The sequence below is a fragment of the Pteropus medius genome, unplaced genomic scaffold, assembly GCF_902729225.1.
Source record: "Pteropus medius unplaced genomic scaffold, Ma_sr-lr_union100, whole genome shotgun sequence".
Classification (NCBI taxonomy): Eukaryota; Metazoa; Chordata; class Mammalia; order Chiroptera; family Pteropodidae; genus Pteropus; species Pteropus medius.
The window spans coordinates 18574764-18602379 of NW_024340849.1; the positions used below are offsets into that span (position 1 = coordinate 18574764).

General features: G+C 37.1%; 1 protein-coding gene across 1 annotated transcript in view; it reads left to right on the forward strand.

Moving 5' to 3' along the window:
- Window positions 1–26641, forward strand: part of ACAA2 (acetyl-CoA acyltransferase 2) — a 29981-nt gene extending 3340 nt beyond the window's left edge. The window contains exons 2-10 of the mRNA XM_039841909.1: window positions 1250–1416; window positions 3157–3285; window positions 4834–4950; window positions 6438–6585; window positions 14646–14821; window positions 15361–15490; window positions 19419–19489; window positions 21522–21676; window positions 26242–26641. Of these exons, the coding sequence (XP_039697843.1) occupies window positions 1250–1416; window positions 3157–3285; window positions 4834–4950; window positions 6438–6585; window positions 14646–14821; window positions 15361–15490; window positions 19419–19489; window positions 21522–21676; window positions 26242–26326 (1178 nt within the window). The 3' untranslated portion in view covers window positions 26327–26641. The remainder of the gene's footprint in view (window positions 1–1249; window positions 1417–3156; window positions 3286–4833; window positions 4951–6437; window positions 6586–14645; window positions 14822–15360; window positions 15491–19418; window positions 19490–21521; window positions 21677–26241) is intronic.
- Window positions 26642–27616: the final 975 nt, after the last annotated feature.

Sequence of the window (27616 nt, forward strand, 5' to 3'; positions counted from 1 at the left end):
TAGCCTCCATCGTTTCTGATAAATCAATGGTCATAGAACCCCTCATCCTACCCCAGTATTATTAACATCTTGCATCAGTTTTAGAAAAATTTCCTGGGGCCAAGAGACCATGAAAAGAGGCTGACAACTCTAAAATTACATCAAGCGTTTAAGAGAACTTAGCAAGAGAAGCAGCATCTTAGCAGGAAGACAGGAAGACGGTAGATAGACACACGCGAAAAGGAACGGGACCTATTACAGATAGCCAAGGGGCATGTGTTTACACTGGTGGCTTGTAGCCATGGACTGACTAACAGGCAGCTTGTAGCCACGTGGCATGTGCTTATTAAGGGCAGTATAATCCAAAGCAGTAAAAAACTTAAGGGGTCCACTTATCTATGCAAGAATATTCCCTTCAAGTGATACAGACCCACCCCTCCCCCTATGAACCGGGGTCAGCCTGCTTCCAAAAATGGCCTCGGTCACTTTAAGTACCAGAATCATTTCACCTGACAATCGGTGTGGTACATTTGTTACATTTGATGAGCCAGTACTGGTATATTGTTATTAACTAACATCTACAGTTGCCTTTAAGGTTCATTTTTTGTGTTATACATTCTATGGGCTTTGACAAATGTATATAATGACATGTATCCACCAATACAGTATCATAAAGAGTAGTTTCACAGCCCTCAAATTCCCTTGTGCTGCACCTGTGCATCTCCCCTTTCCCCTACTCACTCCTGGCAACCACTGATCTTTTTACTGTCTTCCTCTTGCACCAAATTGATATTTATGGCCTTTTGTAAATATCTGAATATTATATCTGTTCTAATTATGGTTCTGGATCTGTTCTAAATTATATATGTTGCTCCTAACATTCTTTTAGACTGTAAAATTCTCGAAGTAGGAATGAAAGAAGCTGAGTTTGTTTTTTTTAGGATAGGTTTAATTAGTTCCATGGAAAGAGATCATTGGCATAAATAGAGGTATTACGCTTAGATACCAATAGTAGTATAATGTTTGAATGTTCTCAATTATAGTTCAATGCCTAGACACAAATCCATTGTTAAAAGTCCCATAGTTACTTGACAATATGTGGAAATGTGTGCTCAGATTGTTTTTAGGAGACTGTGCGTGTGCAAAGATTTTCAGCTATCTAATGGAAAACTGTACTTTACAATAAGTTTTCACAGTGAGATTATTTAAAGCACGCTAAGGGATATTGACTAATCTTTAATTGCCTACAAATCTCTCCTCATTGAAATAGGTGTGTTTATTGTTGCTGCTAAGCGAACACCCTTTGGAGCTTATGGAGGTCTTCTGAAAGACTTCACAGCTGTGGACTTGGCTGAATTTGCTGCCAGGGCTGCCTTGGCTGCTGGCAAAGTACCGCCTGAGACTATTGACAGTGTCATTGTAGGCAATGTCATACAGGTTAGTAGGGCAGAGGACAGTATTCATTTCTGTTGCTTTATTTTATCGGTTTCTAAAAATAATTCCTTTAACATGCCATAATGATGAATTAGTTAATAATAGTTAAAGATATTTATAATTTGAGTAATTCTCTGACTCCAGAAGCAATGATATACATAATTCAAAGGAGCATATATTCTGGAAAATATATGTCTATCTAATTTGGGATGCATTTCATTGCTTTTTAGATTTTTCCCCCCCAGTTTTGAGATATAATTGACTTACAACATTGTATTCATTTTAGGTATAGAACATAATGATTTGATTTCTTGTTTATTAAATGGATTAATTTTCTTGATGTATTTGAAGTTAATTGGTGCTCTCTCTACCTAAGGGGCATAACACACCCAAATGAAAAAAATTAAAAATAGGACAGTGAACACCCGAGATCCTTTTACTTCGATGAACCAATTCTTCACATTTTATCAAATTTGCTTTAGCTCTTTCTACAATAAATGTTGTTGTTATTGTTGTTACTTCTTTCCTTACTCAAAGTGTGGCCCTTGGACCAGCAACATTGGCTTCACCAATGGGAAATGTTTAGAAATGCAGAATTTCAGGCAGTCCCAGCCCTATTGATTGAGAACCCACATTTTAACAAAATGCCCAGCATGTGTTTTAAAGTTTGGGAAGCAGTGGTCTAGTCGCACCTTCTACTGCTCTCTTGACCTCCCTAGGTCAGCAGGTCTCGTCTCAGTTTCACATTATAATTACCTGGGTGCTTTTAAAAGTACCCTGTTGTCCACAGGGGATACGTTCCAAGACCCTCAGTGGATGCCTGAAACTGCATGTAGCACTGAATTCTATATACACTATGTTTTTCCTATACATACCTATGATGAAGGTTGATTTATAAATTAGGCAGTTCCGTGGGTAGAAGATTTGCTCTTACTGTAGGTTTTAGCAACCTTGGCATACAATTTTTTTTTTTTTTTTTTTTCTTATTAAGGTGAGAACTTTCACCTTTTTACTTAAAGGAAGTACTTTATGGCTTCTCTCTGGCATATCTGAATTGCCAGCATCACTACTCTTATGCTTTGGGGCCATTATGAAGTAAAATAAGGGTGACTTGAACACAAGCACTGCCATACCATGACAGTCAATCTGATCATCCAAACAGCTACTAAGTGATGGGTAGGTAGCGTATGAAGCAGGAATATGCCAAACAAAGGGATGGTGCAAGATTTCATCCTGCTACTCAGAATGGCATGCAATTTAAAATTTATGAATTGCTTATTTCTGGAATTTTCATTTAATATTTTTAGACCATGGTTGATCATGAGTAACTGAAACCACCTTTCTGATTTAACTGGTTTGGTTAGGAGCTTGAGAGTATGTTACTAAAGCTTTCCAGGTTATTCCAATGTGCGGCCAAAGATGAGAACCACAGCCTCAGATACTTTCTCTGTTACAGTTAGAGCCTATTCCATTTTCAGATAGTTCTGTTATAAATTTCTGTCTTCTATTAAGGACTTCATATAAGGATTTCTCATCCTTAGTATGTTTAAAAACCTATAGACCAAATTATAATTTTTATTCAAATTGTAAGCACACGTATTATGTGAAATATGCTGTACCTGTATGCATCGTGTCCTACCTTAGAGCCATATAATTTTGATAGGTTGCCAGCACTTCCATATATTTTGTCCTTCTTAATTCTGTATTTTAGAGGAAATTCTTTTTCTTTTCCCTCTGTTCCAGAGTTCTTCAGATACTGTATACTTGGCAAGGCACGTTGGTTTGCGTGTGGGAGTCCCAAAGGAAACCCCAGCTCTCACTCTTAATAGGCTCTGTGGCTCTGGTTTCCAGTCCATTGTGAGCGGATGTCAGGTATGGGCAGTATTATATTTCTCTGAAATATGTTAAAAGCTATTAGAGGAAATGTCCCACTTCAACATAACACTGTAGGTTTTTATTTTTAGTGCTTATTAAGAGAGGTCAATATTTGATTTTTCTTGGGAAAATATTCACAGGGGAAAATAAATTTCTTAAAAGCTAATCATGAACTTTGAAGATATTATGCTAAATGGAATAAACCAGTCACAAAAGGACGAAAACGGTATGATTCCACCCAGATGAGGTACCCAGAGTAGTCAGATTCATAGAGACAGAAGTAGAATGGTGGTTACCAGGGCTGGAGAGGGGAGAGGGTGGGGAGTTATTTTATGGATACAGAGTTTCAGTTTGGGAAGATGAAAAAACTTCTGGAGATAGATGGCAGTTGCACAACGATGTGAAGGTACTCAATGAACTATACACTTAAAATCGGTTAAAATCGGTTAAAGTGATGAATTTTATGGTATGTATATTTAATCACCATTTTTAAAAAAGTGAATCATGACTCTTTTTTTAAGGGCTTCCTATGTGCCGCTGTGCTAGATTTACATTCACTATCTTACTTAATCTTCATAATCATCCTATGAGGCAATGACTATTATTATTCCCATTTTATAGGCAAGGAAACTGATTATTAAAGGCATCAAGGTTACTAAGTATTAGTGGCAGAATTTAAATTCAGGTCTGTGAGGCAGTTTGAAACACTAAATAAAGACTATAAGACTAGGAAAAGAGTTGGAGAATTTGGGGGATGATAAGAAATGGATTTTATAATAAAGAACTGAATGACATAGTTGGTAGAAGTATAAACTACTATGACCTTTCTAAGGTATAATTGGGCAGTATGTTTGTTGCACAGAGAAAGGCATAAAGTGAAATACAACTTTGTCAAAGTCTTCATTTTATTATAAAATAAATACATTTTGTAATGAAGAAATTATTTTCACTTTAATCAAATTTGTTTCTATAACAATATATCGTAAATAGTGATCCTGATTTTCCTAGTAATCATTTTAAACACTGGGCTCTTGGAGGCTTGTGATTTGCTTCTTTTCTGAAAAATGCAAATAGTGGAAAGAGTTGAAAGAATGAAATGGGTCCTTTTTATGAGTCCCCTAGGTTAACCTGGTTCTGGCAAATTTGTGGTCCCTTTCGGATTCATCCCTTAATAGGATAAATTTTACTTTTGCTTTTTTAAAGCGTTTGTTATTTATTATCTGCTGGCAATCCGTACATTTATACCAGACAATATCGCTGCTGATTTTTAAGACTTGTGTTAAGAATTACCATTCCTTGCCAAAACGTAGATAGGATTTATTACTTATGCACAAATGATCGAAGTCTGTTAGTTTAGTTTTTTTACCCTCTTGTATCTTGTAGCATTTGCTTTCTGATTACTTTAAAAGTATTTCCTTTTGAGACACTGTAAGCTAGGATAGGTTACTTATTAGATTTACTATTAGTTTACTACTTAACACGTACTTTTTAATACCCACTTCTGTCATAATAAAAGAGTTTCGTTGTTCATTCATTTTCAAATAGGATATTTGTGTTAAAGATGCTGAAGTTGTCTTGTGTGGAGGAACTGAAAGCATGAGCCAGCTTCCCTTCTGTGTCAGAAATGTGCGTTTTGGAACCCGTTTCGGATCAGATCTCAAGGTTCGAACTATTAAAATTTGCAAAAATTATTTCTCAAGCTATTAATACTAATAATTTAATAACACTATTTCGAGGCAAGAAAAATAATTTTGAAACCAGTTTATTGATAGGAGATTGACAAGATACGAATGATTTGAAATTTGTAAACTTTTTCAAAACGCTGTTTTGGTTGTTGGTTTTGACATTTTAACCCACATAAAATTTGACTTTATCTTAGCATCTTAGCACACCTCTGCTAGTAGATTTAACACTTGGGGAAGGGAAGAAGCAGATCAAAAGGATCAGCAAAGGTTGAATTAACCTCTTTGCTGAATAATTAGTAAACCAAGTAATTAAATCTTTACCATGATTTATGGAAGTTTTATTTCTGGAGCAATCTCCATAGAATAGATTTCTTTTTCATCACAGAAAACATTCTCTTTGAATATAGAGTATATTGTCCCAAATCGGTCATACAAAAACTGACCCTTACCCCTTTGAGAGCTACAACATGAAAATAGTAGTACCGATTAAAAATGATAGACCTGAACAAGCCCGATCCCATCTGATCTCGGAAGCTAAGCAGAGTCGGGCCTGGTTAGTACTTGGATGGGAGACCACCTAGGAAGACCAGGTGCTGTAGATGTAAAAAATAAAAAAAATAAGGGATCGTAAGCTGACAAGGTCCTTGCAATCTGTGAGGTCAACCAAGGGTTGCCTCGCTTAAAAAAAAAAAAAAATACTAGCATGCTATCCTTCCCATATGAAAGGGTTAATGACGTTTTATATTTTTAGCATTTTTCATTGTAATGATTGATTTACACTATTCACCCAGTTTCTCACCTTGCCTTTTTGAAAGTTGAAAGGAATAAGGCTTTGAAAAGAAGAGATAGTTTTAGACACCAAATATATTTGAGAAAACCTTTGGAAAGACAGGTCAGTGACTCAAAAGGCAATGAGGAAATCTAGAAGAAACAGATCAGGCTACTTATCAAAGACTGACTAATTGGGTAATACTAACAACTTTTTCTGTTACTCAAGAAGTATGTCCCAGGTTCTTTTCAACCTCATAGTAACTTACAGAATCAACTATTCCTGTCACTTGAAGGCACAGGATAAAGCTCAAAACTGTGGTTTACAAAAGTGGCTACAGAGGAACATTGCATGAAGACTCAGTGTTAGGTTTCTTACAAAATGTAACCGTAAGGGCTTTTGAATGTTGGATAACTTCCTGTGTTCTCAACCTGCACATTCAGCACTGTCAGTTCTCTTTAGAGCCACACGTTTAGAGAGAGAAGAGAAAGTGTCATTTTATTACGTCATTGGATATTTTTTTAAAATGTCTCAGAACCAAACATAATTAGTAGTAATAGTAAATGCTACCAGAAAATCTAATTTTACTTTTGTTTTTTGGAACTGTTAATTATTTAAATTTAAAGAAATTATAGCATATTACTTTCAAAAGATATGTTTTAACAAATCACTTTATTATTAATGTCTTTTAATAGCTGGAAGATTCTTTGTGGGCAGCATTAACAGATCAGCATGTCCAGCTCTCCATGGGAATTACTGCAGAGAATCTTGCTGCAAAATATAAAATAAGCAGAGAAGACTGTGACAAATATGCCCTGCAGTCACAGCAGAGGTGGAAAGCTGGTCAGTAAAGTTGGTTATTATAAATATTCAGAGAAGAAAAACTGTAGAGGGATGGGGGATAGATGAAATGGGTGAAGGGAGTCAAGAGGTACATACTTACAGTTACAATAAAATAAGTCATACTTACAGTTACAGTAGAATAAGAATGCAATGTACAACATGACTTTAATACAGTTATAATAAAATAAGTCGAAATGCACTGTACAACAATAATACTGTATTGAATATTTGAAAGTTGCTAAGAGAGTAGATTTTTAACGTTCCCAACACAAGAAGAAAAGTTTTGTAACTTCTACCTGGTGATGGATGTTAGCTAGACTTATTGTGGTGATTGCTTCACAGTATATACAAATATCAAATCACTATGTCGTATTCCTAAAACTAATATAATGTTATAGATCAATTGTACCTCAATTTAAAAAACTATAGGAAAGATTTTAATCATTTCAGGTAATGATCATACAATATTTGTTTTAAATTATACCTTTTGAAAAATCTCATTTTTAAATTATTCCTTTGTTTTTAGATGATCGATATTCTATTAATGATTGCAAAATTAACTGGGAAATTCCCATTTGAAATATGTTACTACTTAAAAAGTGATACTGTTAATTGGCCCTGTCTGTACACTTGAATTTATTCCTGTACCAATACTGTTGTCAGTAGAACACTCTGAGGGCCATGATATACTCTGTCAGAGATGACGGCTCATGGGGGCTGCAGGAACAGAGAGGATGTCCTTCTCTATAAGGCATATTATATTCATGAGGAAGAGATGATGTGTTTGGAAAAGACCCATTGGGTATTCTTTTTTGCCTCCTCCCTCCATTCCTAATTGAAAGTCATTGCACCTGACTCAGAGACTTAGAACTGGCCAAAGGCCCTAGCTATGGTGCCCTGTGTAACACTGCACACTGCTATTGAATCAGTCCAAATTGAGCAACATGACAGCAGTTCTGTTATCAGTGTGGTGAGTTGAAGAAATTTGTTAGTTTTCTGAAAAATATTTAAGAAATTAAATTAGTATAAACAAATGGAAGCTCTTATTTAAGGTATTAAATATTTACTTGGCATAGTGAAGATAAAGTCCATCTTAGCATTTCAGAAGAATAAGTGGAATGGAGCTGATAACATCGAGCTCATCCTCTGCGTTTTTCAGTGATACATTTAAAGTGGATGTGTATTGGTCTAGAGGTCAAGAATTATCGGTTCTGTTTCTAGCTTTGCCCCGTACATGTTAGCTGACCTCGATCAAGTCATCAAGTCATTTATTCACTGAGCATCTGTAAAATAAAGACAAATATGCATCTCTAATAATAGAGATAAAAAATATTTGCCTTCCCTATTTCGCTAATACAGTTGTTGTGAAAACCAAATAAGGGAAATGTGTAGCCTGCTGTAAAGTGAGATCAAAATTAAGATAGTATTATTACCAACCTATCTTGCTTTTGAAGCTTTGGATTACTATAGTCCACTCCAGTCAGTAGAGGTGGAAGCAGGTAAGCCATTATACTTAGAACTGCGTTGATAATAGCTCATATAATTTCTTCAAGTCACTTGTCATTAAATTTCAGTCATAGATGACTTGGTGACATAGACAGCTTGGTAACTTTTTTCATTATTATGCTACGAGCACATAACATGAGATCTCTCTTAACAAATTTTTAAGTACACATTATTGCAAAAAAAAAAGAACATTATTGTTGTACAACTTGGTAACTTTTTAATTACTTCTTAACTCACACAGAGAACTTAAAAAAGGGCATTAAATCCACTTAGTGCCATTACATCTATAGCTAACTGACAAATAATACTGTCTAGCAGTACCTTATAAAAAAGTGTAGTTAAAAAAATCAAAATTAAGGGAGTGACGTCAGAAACATGGTGGAGTGAGAGACATCCCCAGATCTGTCGCCTTGAAACAACAATAAGCTGAACATCTAAAACTCAACAAAAATCACCCAAACCGCACACCAGCACGTCTGAGCATGGGATCTGCACACAAGAACTACCACAGGTCAGAATCCCAGGAGTCAGGCAGTAGACTGTGAGAAACAAAGAAACTGCCTCTCGCAGGTGGAGCTCCATTCAGGAGGAGGGGAAGGAGAGAAGGTGTGGTGGGTTCCTTGAGCAACCCTGCCTGGGAAAGCTTTGAGCAGAAAGCAGAGAAGAGGGGACAGCAGAGAAATAATGGTTGATTATTACCAGCCGTGGCTGCAAAATGCAAGGCTGCAGCCCTCATCCCAACCCAGAGGGCCCCTGCCCCTATATCCTCCAAGACCGAACAGTGGAGCCCCAGGGGGATCTGAGCAAATGTTACCCAAACTCACTAAAACTGACAGGGACTGAGACTGAGGGTAGCGAACGTGATTGAATATCTATAAGGAAAAAAAAAGGCGTTATTAAGACTTTATATAAAGCAGGGATCCAAAAGGCTTAGATGCCACCTAGTGGAAACCAAAAGAAAAATGCCTTCTTGCAACAGGCTAAAGAGAGACCTTTATATAATAAATCTTCTGTCTGGAAAAAAACCAGAATACACTTCCTTTAATGCCCAGGCAGAGAAATAGTCCATTAAACACCATGAACAACTAAGGTGACAAGGCAGCTCAGAAAGAGAAAAATCTCCAGAAAATAAGCTTAAAGTCATAGAAATATGAGACTTAAATGACAGAGAATTCAGGATGGTACTTCTGAAAAAACTCAATAAGATCCAAAACAATTCATATTAACAATTTCAGGAATAGAAAAAACAACTAGATAAACAGCATGAGTTCTTTAGCAAAGAGATTAAAACCCTCTAAAAGAACCAGATAGCACTTCTGGAGGTGAAGAACACACTGAAAGAGATGAAAAATGAAATAGCAAGCTTGAGAAATAGAGTCGACCAAAAGGAGGAAAAGATCAGTGATATCGAAGACAGTAATCTAGGATTAAATTACAAGGAAGAAGGGAGAAACAAAGAATGAAAAATAATGAAAAAGAAGTACAAGAACTAGCTGATACCATCAGGAGAGGAAACATAAGAATAGTGGGCATTATCGAAGGTGAGGAAAAGGAACAGACACTAGAAAGCATTTTCAGACAAATAGTTGATGAGAATTTCCCAAATCTAAGAAATGAGCTGGAGCTTAGAATTCAAGAAGTCAACAGAACACCAATTATCTCAACCCAAAAAGGCCATCACCAAGACACATTGTATCAAAATTATCAAAAATCAGTGACAAAGAGAATTCTCAGGACAGCCCGGGAAAAGAAGATGTTAACCTATAAAGGAAAACTCATTAGATTTTCGTAGGACTTCTCAGCACAGACCTTACAATCCAGAAAGCAGTGGAATCAAATATTCAAACTATTAAATAAAAGGAACTACCAGCCTAGAATAATGTATCCAGCAAAGCTCTCCTTTAGATATGAAGGAGAAATAAAGACTTTTCCAGACATACAAAACTTGAAGGAATTCTCCATTACGAGGCCTGCATTACAGGAAATACTGAAAGGAGTCAGCTCACCTAAAACAAAATGACAAAAACAAACTAACAAACCATATTTAGGAGTAAGGTGACTATAAGGCAGATAGAAGCAGAGGAGTGCAACCCTTACTAAGAGCAGGGCGTTATAAGCTTAATAAGAAGAGAATTGCTATAGCAAGAAGGTAATGAACGTTCAGCATACACAGGGACAAATTGAGACAACAATGACTGAAAAGTGGAGGATTCCAAGATCCAAATGCGCAAAGGGGAATGGAGATAAGGCACACACAGAAGAAAATGGACGCTATAAATATATAACTATCCTTTACATATTTGTAATGGTAACCACACACCAAAGATTCAGAACTGAAGTATATAGCATAAAATAAGAAGAACCAGAGGGAAAACCCACAGAAGCCAATCAAAATAAAGAAAACAGAAACACAAGGACAAGGAAGCAATGGAAACACTGAGCTACCATGAAGCAAAGATAAAATGGCTATAAGAAGGCCTCATATTTCAGGAATCATCCTAAATGTAAATGGACTGATCTCACCGGTAAAAAGGCACAGAGTTGCAGAATGTATCAAAAAACAAAACCCAACCATATGTTGCCTCCAGGAGACAATCTTAGCTCCAAAGACAAATACAGACTCAAAGTGAAAGGGTGGAAAATGATATTTCAAGCAAATGGCATTCAGAGAAAAGCAGGAGTAGTTGTACTAATATCAGACAAAATAGACTTCAAAATAAAAAAGGTAAAGAAAGATACTGAGGGACACTTCATAATGATAAAGGGAATCATGCACCAAGAAGAAATAACACTTATTAATATCTATGTTCCCTATCAGGGAGTCCTGAAATATGTAAAGCAATTACCAACAGAACTAAAGGGAGAAACAGACCAAAACACTATCATAGTAGGGAACCTAAATACCCCGCTGTCGGACAGATCATCCAAACAGAAAATCAATAGGGAAATAACACCCTTAAATGACACATTAGCCCAACTGATAGTCTCAAGGATTGACCACATACTGGGACACAGAAATAAGAGGGTTGAAATTATGCCAACCATATTCTCTGATCATTTGCTTTGAAGCCGGAGAGCAACTGTAAAAAAAAAGTGGGGAAAACCACAAATACATGGAGATTAAATAACATGCTATTGAAAAATGACTGGGTCAGAGAAGAAACAAAAAAATCAAGAGATACATAGAAACTGATGATAATGATAGTACAACAAATCAAAACTTTTGGGACATGGCAAAAGTGGTCATAAGAGGAAAGTTCATATCATTACAGGCCTATCTCAAAAAATAAGAACAAGCCCAAATCAACAACTTAACGTTTAATCTTTAAAAAACTAGAAAAAGAAGAACAAATGAAGCCTAAAAGCAGAAGGAAAGAAATAATCAAAATTATAGCAGAATTAAATAAAATGGAAAACAAAAAAAATAGAAAAAGTAAATACAACAAAGAGCTGGTTCTTTGAAAAGGTTAATAAAATGGACAAACCGCCGGCTAGACTCACTAAAGAAAAAAGAGAAAGGACACAAATAAACAAAATCAGGGATGAAAGAGAGAAAATTAGGACTGACATCGCAGAAATACAAAGGATCATACAAGAATACTCTGAAAAAGTATACAACACCAAATTTAATAACCAAAATGGACCAGTACTTAGAAAGATACAACCTTCCGAGACTAAATCAAGAACTGGAAAATCTAAATAGACCAATCAGCAGTATAGAAATTGAAACAATCATCAGAAGCCTACCAAAAAGTAAAAGTCCAGGACCAGATGGCTTCGCCAGTGAATTCTACCAAACATTCAAAGAAGATTTAATACTTAGCCTCCTCAAACTCTTCCAAAAAAATTGGAGGGGGGGCAATACTTCCTAATTAATTTTATGAGGCCAATATTACCCTGATACCAAAACCTGATAAAGATAACACAAAAAAGAAAACTACGAACCAATATCCATCATGAACACAGATGCAAAAATCCTAAATAAGATACTACCAAACCGAATACAGCAACATAATAAAAAGATTATACATCACGATCGAGTGGGCTTCATCCCAGAGGCACGGGGATGGTTCAACATACGTAAATTGAGTAATGCGATACACCACATAGACAAATTAAAAAATAAGAATCGTATGATCATAATAATAGATGCAGAAAAAGCCTTCGACAAATTCCGGCATCTACTTATGATCAAAACACTTAACAAAATCGGTATAGAAGGAAAGTAGCTTAACATAATAAAGGCCATATATGACAACCCTCAGCCAACATTATACTTAATGGTGAAAAACTAAAAACCTTCCCTCTGAGATCAGGAACAGGGCGAGGCTGTCCATCATCGCCACTGTTATTCAATATAACATTAGAGGTCCCAGCGAGTGCAGTCAGACAAGAGAAAGATATAAAAGGCATCTAAATAGGAAATGAAGAAGTCGGACTGTCACTATTTGCATATGACATGACTCTCTATGCAGAAAACCCTAAAGACTCCACAACAACAGTACTAGAAACAATAAGCAAATGCAGTAAAGTTTCTGAATACAAAATCAACATTCAAAAATCCGTGGCGTTCCTATACTTTAATAATGAAATGTCAAAAAAAGAAGTGGGAAAAAAAATTCCTTTTACAATTGCAGCGAAAAGAATCAAATACCTAAGAATAAATTTAATGAAACATGTAAAGGACCTATATAATGAAAATGATATAAAAGAAATTGAGGAAGGTACAAAGAAATGGAAAGACATTCGTGTTCTTGGGTTGGAAGAATCAACATAGTTCAAATGACCTTACTACCTAAAGCATTATACAGATTTAATGCAATCTCCATCAAAATCCCATTGGCATTTTTTAAAGAAACAGAACAAAAAATCATCAGATTTGTACAGAAGCACAGAAGACCCCGAATTGCCAAAGCCATCCTGAGAAAAAAGAACGAGCCTGGAGGCATCACTCTGCCTGACTTCACATTATACTACAAAGCAACAATAATCAAAACGGCATGGTATGGGCAGCAAAACAGACACACGGATCAGTGGAATAGAATCGAGAGTCCAGAAATAAACCCATGTTTATATGGGCAAATAATTTTTGACAAAAAAGCGAAAAACGTACAGTGGAGAAAGGAGAGCCTCGTCAATAAATGGTGCTGGGAATACTGGAATGCCACCTGCAAAAGAATGAAGCTAGACTGTTGTCTATCACCACACACCAAAATTAACTCAAAATGGATTCAGGACCTGAATATCAGACCTGAAACAATAAAGTGCATGAAGAAAACAGGAACTAAACTCATGAACCTTGGACTTAAAGAGGATTTTATGAATTTGACCTCAAAGGCAAGGGAAGTAAGAGCAAATATAAGTGAATGGGATCACATCAAACTAAAAAGCTTCTGCTCGGCAAAAGGAACCGTCGTTCAGGTAAAGAGACAACCATCTGAATGAGAAAAGATATTTGCAAGCAACACCTCTGATAAGGGCCTAATATCCAAAATATACAAAGAACTCATACGACCGATAACAACAAAAAAACAAACGATCCAATCAAAAAATTGGGCGGAAGACCTGAACAAACACTTCTCCCTAGAGGACATACAGATGGTCAACAAACATATGAAAAGATGCTCAACATCGCTAGCTATTAGGGAAACGCAAATGCAAACCACAATGAGATACCACCTCGCATTTGTTAGAATAGCTATAATCAACAGGACAAGTAAAAACAAATGCTGGAGAGGATGCGGAGAAAAAGGAACCCTCATACACCGCTGCAAATTGGGACTGCAAATTGGTACAGCCACAATGGAAAACAGTATGGAGGTTCCTCAAAAACCTAAGAATTGATCAACCATATGCTCCACCAATCCCTCTGTTCGCTATTTACCCCAAAGGCTTGAAAATCCATATCCGAAAAGATATTTGCACACCGATGTTCATAGCAGCATTATTCATGGTGGCCAGGACATGGAAATAACCAAAGTGTCCTATGATAGATGATCAGATAAAGAAGCTGTGGTACATATATACAATATGGAATATTACTCGGTCAAAAGAAGGGATGAAATACTGCCATTTGCAATGACATGGATGCACCTCAAGATAATCATGCTAAACGAAATAAGCCAGACAGAAAAAGTTGAAAACCACATGATACCACTTATATGTGGGATATAAACCTAAAAGCAATAAACAAACAGAGACTCATAGACATGGACAGTAGACTAGTGGTTACTAAAGGGGAGGGAAGGAGGAGGTAGATGAGATAAAAGGGGTCAAATGTGTGGTGACTATTAAATAATTTAAAAAGGGAAAAAAATCAAAAATTATAATTTAAAAAGGTACAGAATGTGTCTGCATATCTGCATTGACAGCATATTAAATCCTCCAGTAGGCTAAGTACGTTATGTGAATAATAAAAGCTTATATTAACGTAGGCCATGAGGAAAGGGCAGGCCAGAAATTTAAAGAAATTAAAGGATATGATTGATTTAGTTTCTTTTCTTGTTTCTCTTTTTTCTTTCCCCATTCTTATGATCGTCTTTCAACGATTTCAGCTAATGATGCTGGCCGCTTTAACAACGAGATGGTACCAGTTGAGGTGAAGACAAGGAAAGGAAAACAGACAGTGCAAGTAGATGAGTGTGGTCGGCCCGAAATAACCCTGGAACAGTTAAATAAACTTGCCCCGGTATTCAAGAAAGAAGGAACCGTTACTGCAGGCAACGCGTCGGTAGGTAGCATCACAGAGTATCTTGAACTCTTCTTGATGTGTGCAATGCAAAATAATCATGTAGTATCTTTTAGACATTTTTCATTATAATCTTCAGCTGAAACTAATAGAATTCATATTCTATTAATGTGGGTTTTCATAGGTCATAACAAAATATTTTAACTCGGGGCCCTTTTATGATAGTCTTTCAATTTCTTAGTCTTTTCAATGTTAGAAGGAAATTTAGCCGGTTTATTATTTCAGTTCTCACACTTTTTTTCTTTCTCACGTATACAGTCTCATCAGATTTCTCCTTATATCTCTCCACACTGGATATAAGCTTTTCCTTAACATTCTTCTTTATTTTCCCTTAGTGAGATTGTATTCTGTGCCTAAAACAATCTCTGTAATTGACCAGAGTATGTCTGGTACTATTTGTTGTAACCCAAATAAGGGCACTGCCACCTATGTACTGCCATAATCCTAATAGTACTACTCCATTAGTTCAAACTTTGGTTAACTTTTACCCTCTAGTTAATCTTTCTGTTTTTGTTTTCTAGGGGATATCTGATGGTGCTGGAACTGTTATCATAGCTAGTGAAGATGCTGTTAAAAAACATAACTTCACACCACTAGCAAGAGTTGTGGGCTATTTTGCGTCTGGATGTGATCCCTCTATCATGGGTATTGGTAAGTTTGTAGTGAAACAAACTGGTTCTGTTCTATTTCTGGAGATAAGTATTCTTTGGCATTCTAATTCCTGAAATAGTAGCCAAATCAAGGTCACTTGTCAAGAAGAGGAGATTGGTAATCAATCTTTTAAACAACTAATCTTTGTGAAAAAACTACGTTAGTCTCAGTAGGAAAACCAAGACTGTAAACTCCTCGTGGGCAGTAATCACGTCTTATTGTCCATTTGAGATATTTAAAATTAACACAGAGAAAATAACAAAAGAATTACAAGGTACTGACGAGATAAAAGAAAAGTGAGATGGGAGAAATCATGAGGCACAATAGAGAAGGCTGTGTGCAGAAGATAAATATCTTGCTGGATGTTTTATGCATGGTCATTATTATATCATTTAATCTTCCCGAAACTCTAGTGAGACTTCTTTGTGAATGAGAAAACTGAAGCGTAGGGAAGTTAGTTGTCTTATAAAGCTCCAAACTAGTAAGTGATGGAGCCAGGGTGTGAATCCAGGTATAATTCAAGTGCTCTCAGGAAGCCAGAGTCATACCTGGCTCAGCTGAGGCTTAACAGGAAAATAGAGAATTATAAACAATCTATCACAGTTGGCAGAGTGCTAGCGGGAGAAGATTTGTAACTCCCTGCAAATGCGTATATTCTTGGCTAGAAAAGTCTGAATTAGAAGTAGAACGATAAGTTTTTTGCTAGATGCACTCCCAAGAACCACAGATGATGCTGAATTTTAATAGTTCCTGCCATTGTTCTCTGGGGAAACAGGGAACCAATTAGGAACCTCACAGAAATAAAAGTGTGCCCACGGGTTTTGATCTATTCCATCTATACTCTCATATCCCAAGGAATAGGCTACCCTAAAGAATAGATTCAGATTCTTGATATGTCAAAAGATTTTTCTATGAGCTTAGTTAGGCCTTTTTTGATGAACTAAATTGGTTGTTGAAGTAGGTCCCAAGATCTAAGGGAGAGAACCTGTTGCTGATCTGCCGTTCAGACGTCGGTCAGTGTGAGGCTCCAGGTCCTACTCAGATGGTACCACTTATGCTGATTTGGGACTGAGTTAATACTCAACTATATTTACTGATATGTCCTTCAGAGACGATTTATCTTGGCGTAGAATTCCTAAGAAAGCAAGCTGGCATGTCCATACCTGTCATCTTTCACTGTATTGCTAATTCTGCCAACCAAAACTAACATCTGTTAAAAGTCCATTGTTATCTGTTATATGTCGGAAGCCAGCCGACCAAGTCAAACCGGGTACCTGAATGGGGGAGCGGGGACTGAGAAAAAAGAGAAGACAGACAGGGTGCAGGAGGGAGAGCAGATCTCACAACTGTCTCTCCGAGTTTATTTCTTAGGCTTCTTTTTATACATAATCAGTTCCTTTGTGTATCCCAAGATAACATAATTAAAGTAACATCCTGAAGATCAAGGTACAATCGACACTTCCTTTGACACTCCCTTTATCTATACTTAATCTTCTTCTTCCTGGAATTCCACAGAACCAGCCTTTTCCTTTTTATGCAAGCAGGCCTCCCGAGATAATCCATGCACTCTTTTGAATTTGGGGAGCTTTATCTCCCTACAGTTATATACAGTCTTATAAGCTTATTGACTTTCAGCTATCCATTATTAGCAAAACAGAACTTTTGTCACAGAGATGGAAGGTATCTTGAAAAATTAAATATCTGTATTTAGGTATGGCATTTATCACTTTGGTATCTAGAACAGTGCTTCCCAACACCACATGATCATCAAAATTCACCTGTAATCTCACCCCACAAGGCTTTGTTTCAGCAGGTTTGGGGTGGAGCCTAGGATGTAGGTTTTTTTCCATTGTACCTAAATGTTTTTTATGATAGATCATAAAAAACATTTTATATAGGTAAGTAGTTATTTTATAGTTCTTTTTCAGTTTAACTTCGTTTAATTGGTTCTGATACCTTAACATAATCAGTGAGCAAAGAAAAGGTAGTGGTTCGCCTTCGTTCTATTCTAGATGTTTGTCCTGTAGTACAGTGAATGCACTGTGGAAAGATTATCTTTTTCCTTCAAGGTTTGACCAGAGCTATATATGCCAAATGCTCCACAGCATCATATGCTCCCTTCATCTAGACAGCTGGTCTGTCGGTTGTAGTATGGGATTAAGCAAGGTAGCTACGTGACGTGCACTAGATGAACAAGCAGGGAAGAATAGATTATAGAGTATTCAGTGGAGATGGGTTTGTCAATCTAATTTCTGAGAATAGTTGTTCTTCAGTTATGCAGTTATCCAACATATAGAAATCTGTGGACCTGCAGAGTACCTGCAGACCCAGGAAAAAGGGAAAGTTGGGACTTGAAGAGAACAAGAATGGCTCTAATGAAGGACACAGCTATGGAAAGGGTGCCCCCTAGAACTCCCCGGGGATGGCAGTGGTGGGTGTTGGTGGGGAGAACTCTGAGCCTGTTCAGCTGGAGCAGCTCTAGCTTGATCTGATACTGAGCTTCCTTAGTAGAAAAGATGCCATTGCTTAAAAAGAAAAAGGTTAAAAACCAGTTCAAAGCACTTCTGATAAGAAGCTTATAGCCCCAAAAGGTGACTGAGGACACACAGCTATTACTGGTCGGAGCCAGGACTAGAAATAAAGCCTTTCCCCAATAAGAATACTATACCTTCCTAAGTCCCAGTAAATAACTATCCTTTAAAAGTCAAATTGTGGCATAGCATATTGTTACAATTACCTGTAACAATTCTGAGTTAGCATGAACACATCAAGTCATGCTTACTGTGGTTACGAAGACAGGGAAATGTGAACAATGGTTATATACTCTTAGCTTTTAGTTCTGTGTATCTTTCACCTCAGTAGGATACTTCATTCCCTGATCATGCTAGATAGCCGATGCTCTACTGTGAACTATTCATCCCATTTTAATGCCTTAGAGATACAAAGAGAATAAATATGGAATTAGATTCCATTTTAAATCAGTAGCCAGTGCAGAACTGGTCCTTTAAGTTGAAAAGCATGGTCCTACCAATCATCAGACTGTTGCCTGAAGAACATTTTAACTAGGTGACAAAATAAATTACATTATATTTAGGTTGCATTATGCTCTTCTTGTAAAGACTGATTTCCCATTTTACCTTGGCTGTATTTGTGAATAATATTTGTTGCATATTTGACTACTTGAATTCAGCAGAACATAGCACATATTTTCTTTTTAGACAATTTCATTCTTTCTAAGAACAAATAGAGAAGTAGATAATCATCCCGAACCAGATTTTTTACCTTTGGAAAAAAAAATCAATTTACTTTAAAATTATGAGCAATAATAAACTGTCATTGGTGGTCATAAGAAATCTGGGAGCTAAAGTTTCAGGTCGTATTAGGTGGGTTTGTATTTCTTCAGTGGGAGTTGTGTTTTATTTAAACTTTCTGCCTACTGTTGGAGTTATAAACATCTCCATGTTTCTTCAAGCGTCTTTTTCCTAAGTGCCTCTTTTGCTATGCCTATATGGAGATGCTGCTGCCATTTCTTCTCTTTCGTCCTGAAAATTCAGAATGTAGGCACAATCACTTCTATACTGGGAATGCATATAATTTGTATTCTGAGAGAGCATTCAGCCTGCCTTGCCATTTGCTATGAAGTATGATCTATAAATGATGGCAAAATCCCATATATGACTTATTCGGCCATTTATGGTAGAACTTTTCATGTAAGTCTCTCCTCTGCAATTTGACTGCATAAACAGCTTTCACCTTGGTCCCATTTTCTGATTTCTTTTATTGTCACACAATTTAATAGTATACTTTAAAAGTAGTAAGATTGATGGCTACTAACAACTCTTCACTTTCCTCCTTACTTACCTGTTTAGTAAAGATGGAGAAATTCATTACATAAATAAAGATGAAATTGAAATCTGCTCTAATGTAGGTCCTGTCTCTGCTATCAATGGGGCACTGAAGAAAACAGGACTGAGTCTTAAGGACATGGATTTGGTAGAGGTAAGCGTTTTACTTTTTCACAGCATGAATAAACCGCTAACTTCTATACGTAAATGGCTTCGATTTGGTATTTTATAGCTTTTTGTTTTAGTTCTGTTAGTCTTTCCAAATGATTCACATCTAAATAAGTATTACTTTCATTACATGCCTTGTGTTGATACTTTCCCTGACCTGATTAAAATGTTTTATTTATATTCGAACAATTAAAATAGCCTGATTTCTCCTACTAAAGTATAAGACTCTATTACCTTTTTGGATATTAATGTGCTTATTGAATTAAAATGATTATTATATAAAGTAGATGAGAAATAAGTAACTTTAACCCTATTTTATGAATTAAAGTGAAAAAAATACAAGAATTGACCTAATAGGAAAATAATATTTGGTGCCAAATCTAGAAGTTTCTCACTGTCCCCCCAGGTTAAGACACCCTCACCGCCACCACCAAACTTACCTTGGCTTTTAGTTGTGGTTTAATTTGAGATGCACCTATTATAATTTTTGGCATTGGAAACTTAAATTTATTGGTAGAGTATTTTTTTTAAATGTTGGTTTAGAACAAAGGCATTTTAAGTATTTTGCACAATTAAAAGAAGGGGTAGAGAAAATACTTAGAGATGGATTAGATACATTTTACATTTTGGGAGCATATGAAAATTTTAGGTAATTAAGCATATGCTGCTTGACATTTGGAAATAATTAACATGACAAAGGAAATCTCTCAATTTAAACTGATAGAGAAGGGCCCTTTTCATTCTAGACATGTGTGTGATTCCCTCTGTGGTAATCGCTCGCCCAGGCAACTATGGTTTCAAACAAACGGTTTATCTTTAAACCTCTACTTCCATCCTTAGGCAGTCAACAGTGCACAGCCTCAAGGTTGCTGCTTACTTACCACATTTGTATTAGCAAATAGGTACCACTAAATTTCTGACTTTAGATTTTACTCTTAAAAGTATTGAAATTTGTCAGCATTCCAAAGCTTTTCATAATCATTTATAGATATAAAAATATTCAAGGACATAGCTCTCAACACCTTGGTGTGATTTTCTTTGAGATATTTGATGATCATGTGGTAGTTTTTCCTAGGTTCAGAAGCATACTTTCATAATACATCATAGGTCCCTTACACGTCCTTGAGCATGACTATATAAAATGGAAAAACAATGTTGAATCTAAGGACAAACAAGGTACCTTTTTGGGAGAGCACAAAATGTAGTAGGAAAGAACACAAGACTAGATTTTGATCCCAACTCTATAAAAGTTACCTTTCTTAAAATCACTTTTCTTGTCTATAAAATTCTCTAGGAAAAATCATATGAAAATATAGTGCTATAAATTTGAAGTAAGATAATTTACATAGCCAGCCTTGTTAAATATAAATATTTCTGCTGCATTTCAACATAGTAGCCATTTCTCTTATGTATCAGACTCTGAAGATTTATTCTTTGTTGCCTGTCAGTCTCTTCTTGGAAGTATGGGTGGTAGAACTGAGGAATAATAATAATAATAATAATAATAATAATAGCAACTATTTATTGAGTACTTGCTGTGTGTCAGGTAATACACTAGACACTCAATACCCATGATTAACCTAATACCCAAGGTTAACTTAATTAACCTTGACAATAACTCTTAGGATGCTACTACTGTCACATTTTACTATTGAGGAAATTTTGAGTGTTAAGAGAGTTTAAAGACATGCATACAGCCAAGATTTGAACTGTTAACCTAGCTCTAGAACCTATGGGCTCTAACCAGTATCCCACTGCTTTGAATATCCATTTTTAATATTACAGAGGATCTTTTTTGCCTAAGGGATGCATTCGACTTAAAGTACCATTTAGTAAATATACCCATTTTCAAACCTGATATATTTATAAAGAACAACTAAAGATAAAATAACCTTGCAAGGTAATTTAAATAGGAAGGAAAAAAACAGCAAAATTAGCTATCAATGGAACTGGACAATTCTCAGTTAAAAATCAGTTTGTAAATAAGGATTTTTATCAGTGTTTCAATTGTTTTTAAGGTAAATGAAGCTTTTGCTCCCCAGTACTTGGCTGTTGAGAAGAGTTTGGATCTTGATCCAAGTAAAACCAATGTAAATGGAGGAGCCATTGCTTTGGGTCATCCGTTGGGAGCCTCTGGATCAAGAATTACCGCACACCTGGTTCATGAATTAAGGTACTTGTTAGAAATTGTTGCAGTTCAGATTTGCCTCTTTTGTAGAAATGCACGAATTTAGGTTTTCCCCCAGCAATCCAACATTTTTCATTCTTCTTCAGATCCCCCTGCACTGCTTCACACCAGGAACAAGTTACTTGGGCACCTCTTTTCAGCTGACCTTATAGATAACTCAGTAGACTCAGTTAGCGGCTCTGATCTTGGGGCGCGTGCTCTTCCTCTTGTCTGTTGTGTGTTCACTGTAGCCGCTCAGCTCATGCTCACTGAGAGGCCATGGTGCCTGCGGCCCCAGCCCTGTGCCGCTGCGCAGCAGTGAGCAAACAGTGAGGCCTGGTTCTCATGGCCCTTGTATGCTAGTGGCAGTTAAGGGAGCAAGATAAAATTATTTAAGAAAACAAAGAAAATACCAAGAGGATTCTGACCTAGTTGCTCTCATTGAAGAGACCTAAGCAAACAAATGATTTGAATCTGAGCTAAGTTTTTCCTTCATGGTTTCCAGGGTTCCAGGAGGAGCCTTCTGTGTATTCGATACTTTTCAGTTTTGATGGAAGTCCTCTTTCGTTACTGTGTATTCTGGACCATTCTGCTCTGTTAGTAGAAAAATTGCTAATGAAACCAAATATATCAGGCCAAAAATCCATGCTGGCTCCCTGTTAGGTTAAGGTAAATGGGACTTTTATTTTACTTAGTGATTCACTGAGTTGAAATGAGTGACTGACATGTACACGATAATTCCTGATGCTTTTTTCAAGGTCATTTTATCAGGACTGAGGAATGAGAACGGATGGTACTTTAAAGGAGTCTAACTTTTATGAAAGTGACATGAAATATTTCTAGATTATCTGTCTTTTACATGGACAAACTTCACAAAATACATTTATTCTAGGTTGCCATAAATTTCTAAAACCCTGTAAATCAAAGAGGCTAAATGTTTACTCCCCCTTCCTCTGTTTCCTGTTTATTTCAATTACCTCCTACCCCTACTCCTGTCTCATAACGCATCTAAGCTTATAAATAGGTTTCAGCCTCCCTCTTCTGTGTTACTCCTTTTTTTTAAATAAGAATATTCAGCTTTCCAAATTCCTTCTCCTGTTGTGATTATAAACTAATATTGAGAAGCAGACCAAGATTGCAGAGTAGGTAAATGCTGTGCTTGCCTCATCTCACAACCACATTAGAATTACAACTAAACTACAGAATAGCCATCATTGGGAGTTGCCTGAAGTCTAGCTGAACCGAAGCCCTACAATTGGGGACACACACAAGAGGCCACCTCAAGACTATAGAAGGGGTGGAGATGCAAAATAGTTGGGTCCCACACCCACATGTGTCAATTCAGAATCAAGAGAAATATCTCAGCTACGGAGGTCCCCCTGGAAGAGAGAGGGGTCCTGGCCCCACACCGGGCTCCCCAGCCCAGGGTTCCAGTGCTAGGAAGAGAAGTCCCCAGAACTTCTGGCTGTTAAAAACCAGCAGAGACTGTGGATGAGTGAGATGGAGGGCTGCCTCTTTAGGGGACCGCATACAGACTTAGTGATGGACTCACTGTGAGCTTCATCTCTGGAGCAGCAACTTGAAAGGTGCCAGGGACATATGGGGAGGAACTGAGTTATCTGGCTTCAGGGCGAGGCCTGGAGGAGTAGCATTCTCCCAGACAGAAGTGCTGGCAAAATTCATTATTCCTTTATTTATCCCCAGCCTAGCACACAGACACTCAATATGGGCAACCACCATATCTGAGTCTCCATCAACCTGGCTAACAGTGGTCACCCCACCCACATGATTACCTGAGACTTGGCCCCTCCCAATGTACAGGCCCACCCAAGCCACTTCCAGTGGATTTTCCAAACAAATGACCTGTCTTGGTTTATGCCGAAGACTTTCTTAAAATCTCTGAAAGGATCACAAAATCTAAACAATCAGCATCTGGCCTCGGCATGCCCAATACCTCTTGCTGAGTAACCCCACGCCTGGCACTAGTGGCAGCCAGCCTGTTTCTGGCTTGGCCTCTGGAAGCACTTCCAAGCCCATCTTGGGTGGCAGCCATCTGCAGATTGCTTGGTGGCTCATGCCAGGTGGCTCTGGGCAGGGCATAGGCTGCAGCTGAACATGGCCTGCGGCAGGGCCCCTCCCGAGAGGCCCCGTTCTACACACCCAGTGGCCAGCTTTGGTCTGAGCCAGAGTACCACCCAAGGTCACAGCCGAGGATGACAGACCCAAAGAGCAGACAGGGCAGACACCAGAGCCCTGCTAAAGCGAATCCTGCTCTATAGGGCCAGCCCCGGCACAACAGCTCCTCCACTGGTCGTGGCCAGTCATCACAACCAATCAGCCCAAGAGTCATTCCTTCCCATTCACATGCAAACAGCAACCAAGGTTCAACTACAATGGGAGGGCACATGCAACCTATACACGGACATACCTGGAGCACCCAGCTCCGGTGCCTATGGCAACACTGTGCCACTGGGACTCACAGCACACTTACTACATAAAGCCACTCTAATAAGACTAGGAGACATAGCAGCCCTGCCTAACACATAGAAACAAACACAAGTAGGCAGCCAAAATGGAAGGATAGAGAAACATGTCCCAAATGAAAGAACAGAATAAAGATCCAGAACTAAACAAAAAGGAGACAATTAATCTACCAGATGCAGGTTCAAAACACTGGTTGTAAGGATGCTCAATGAAATTAGGGGAAGAGTAGATGAATTCAGTGGGAACTTTAACAAAGACATAGAAAACATAAAAGCGGGGATAGAAAACAGAAAAGAATCAGTCAGAAATGAAGACTACAATAACTTAAATGAAGAATACCTTAAGAGGATTTAACAATAGATTAGAAGAAGCAGAGTTTCAGATCAGTGATTTAAAAGATAAGGTAGCAGAAAACACCCAATCAGAACAACAACAAGAAAAAATTTGAAAACAATAATAATTTTTTAAAAAGTACAGTGTAAAGAGGCTTCTGGGACAACACCAAGCATACCAACATTCGCATCATAGGGAGACCAGAAGGAGAAGAGAGAGCACAAGGAATTGAAAACCTATTTCAAGAAATAATGACTGAAAACTTCCCTAACCTGCTGAAGGAAATAGATATACAAGCCCGGGAAGCGCAAAGAGGCCCACACCAAGACACATTATAATTAAAATGCCAAAGGTTAAAGACAAAGAGTCTTAAAAACAGCAAGGGAAAAGTAATTAGTTACCTACAAAGGAGCTCCTCCCATAAGACTGTCAGCCAGTTTCTCAGCAGAAACTTTGCAGGCCAGAAAGAATTGGTAGGAAATATTCAAAGTGATGAAAAGCAAAGACCTACAACCAAGATTACTCTACACAGCAAAACTATATTGAGAATCAAAGGACAGATAAAGACCTTCCTGGACAAGAAAAAGCTGATATTTTATCATCACCAAGCCAATATTACAGGAAATGTTAGAGGGACTTCTATAAGAAGAAGAAAAAAGAGAAAAAGAGAAAAAAATATGAATAATAAAATATCAATAACTATGTATCTAGCAACAATTACTTTAAATGTAAATGGATAAAATGCTCTAGTCAAAAGATAGGGTAGCTGAATGGATAAGAAAACAAGATTCTTACATATGCTGCATACAAGAGACTCACTTCAGATTGAAAGACACAGTAAAGGGCTAAAAAAAAGATATTTTATGAAAATGAAAACAAAAAAAATCTGGGATAGCAAAACAAAATAGACTTTAAAACAAAAGCTATAACAAAAGACAAATAAGGACTCAGTTATCTCACTTCTGAATATTTATCTGAAGAAACCCAAAACACTAATTCAAAAGTAATATGCATCCATATGTTCATTGCAGTCTTATCTACAATAGCCAGGATATGGAGGCAACCTAGGTGTTCATCAATGGATGAATGGATAAAGAAGAGGTGGTATATATATACAATGAAATGTTACTCAGCCAAAAAAAAAGAGAATTAAATCTTGCATCTGCAACATGGATGAACCTAGAGGGTGTTGTGCTGAGTGGAGTACGTCAGACAGAGAAAGACAAATGTCATATGTGGAATCTAGAGAACAGGATTAACAACAGAAATAAACTCATTGATACTGAGAACATTTTGATTGTTCTCAGATTATGGGATGGAGGATGGGTGAAGGGGGAGGGGATTAAGAGGTACAAATTGGTAGTTATAAAATGGTCATGGAGATGTAGAGTATAGCATGAGGAATATAGTCAGTAGTATTGTAATAACTATATATTGGATTTATTGGGATGATCAGATGGGTACTGGATTTATCGGGATGATCACTCCATAAGTCATGTAAATGTCTAATCACTGTGTTGTACACCTGAAAGTAATATAATATTGTATGCCAACTATAATTTTAAAAATAAATAAATAAATAAATAAAAACTAAGCAGATCGAAAGAAAAAAACCTAATATTGAGGATTGAATAAAATATTGCGATAATGAGCTGAATGAGGATGAATTATACAGATGTTAGCATTAGTAATTGTATTTAATTATCTAATCAATTCTTCATTTGAGTAGATTTCAGCCATTGTTTTTTCCTTAGGCGTCGAGGTGGAAAATATGCTGTTGGATCGGCTTGCATTGGAGGCGGCCAAGGCATTGCAGTCATCATTCAGAGCACGGCCTAAGGAGAGCATGGAGCCTGCCATGGCCCACTCTTTACTTGGGCAGGCGACAGAGAACCAGTGACCTTCAGAGCACCACAAAACTGGCCATCCCCTGCTGCTAAAAGTGATTGAGTGTCATCATAGGATGATGCGGCAAAGATGCGTTTTTCATGAGTAAGAGCACATGCCAGAATAAGTTCTCTCAGATTTCCACCAAATACGCTGATTTTTAAACTAAAATCCAAATATAAAAGGCCTTAAAAGGAATTGTATCCTTGCTAAATAACTACCACAATGCCTTAGAAATTGAATAAATATTGCCTTAAACTCGACTAATCCTTTCCTGTCACTTCTCGTAGTTTACATTTTTAATTGTGGGCAAATAAATTTAATTGGTTGTGGTTAATGGTTATTGGTTTATGGTTAATTAAATATTTTGTGTGTGGCTAATTAAATTATTTTAATTAATTTAATTATTTTAATTAAAATGCACATAACAAAATTTACCATCTTAAGCATTTTTAAAAATTTATTATTTTTTCTATGGTGACATTGGTTAACGAAATCCAATAAGTTTCAGCTGTACACTTTAACAGTAGGGCATATATATGTTTACACTGTGTGTTCACCTCCCATAGTTAGATTTCTTTCTGTCACCACATATTTGACTCCCTTTACCCCATCTACCTCCCCACTCCCGCCCACCCCGTACCCTCTGGTAACTACTAGTCTATAGTCCATGTCCATGAGTCTCTGTTTGTTTATCCTGTTTGGTGCTTTTAGGTTTATATCCCACATATAAGTGATATGTGATTTTCAACTTTTTCTGTCTTATTTTTCCTAACATGATTATCTCGAGGGCCATCCATGTTGTCGCAAAAGGCAGTATTTCACCTCTTCTTATGGCTGAAAATATTCTATTGTATATATGTACCACAGCTTCTTTATCTGATCATCTATCGCAGGACATTTCGGTTACTTCCATGTCCTGGCCACTGTGAATAGTGCTGCTGTGAACATCGGTGTGCAAATATCTTTTTGGATATGAGTTTCCAAGTCTTTGGGGTAAATACTCAGTAGAGGGATTGGTGGAGCATATGGTTGATCAATTCTTAGTTTTTTGAGGAACCTCCATACTGTTTTCCACTGTGGCTGTACCAATTTGCAGTCCCAATTTGCAGCGGTGTATGAGGGTTCCTTTTTCTCCGCATCCTCTCCAGCATTTGTTTTTACTTGTCCTGTTGATTATAGCTATTCTAACAAATGCGAGGTGGTATCTCATTGTGGTTTGCATTTGCGTTTCCCTAATAG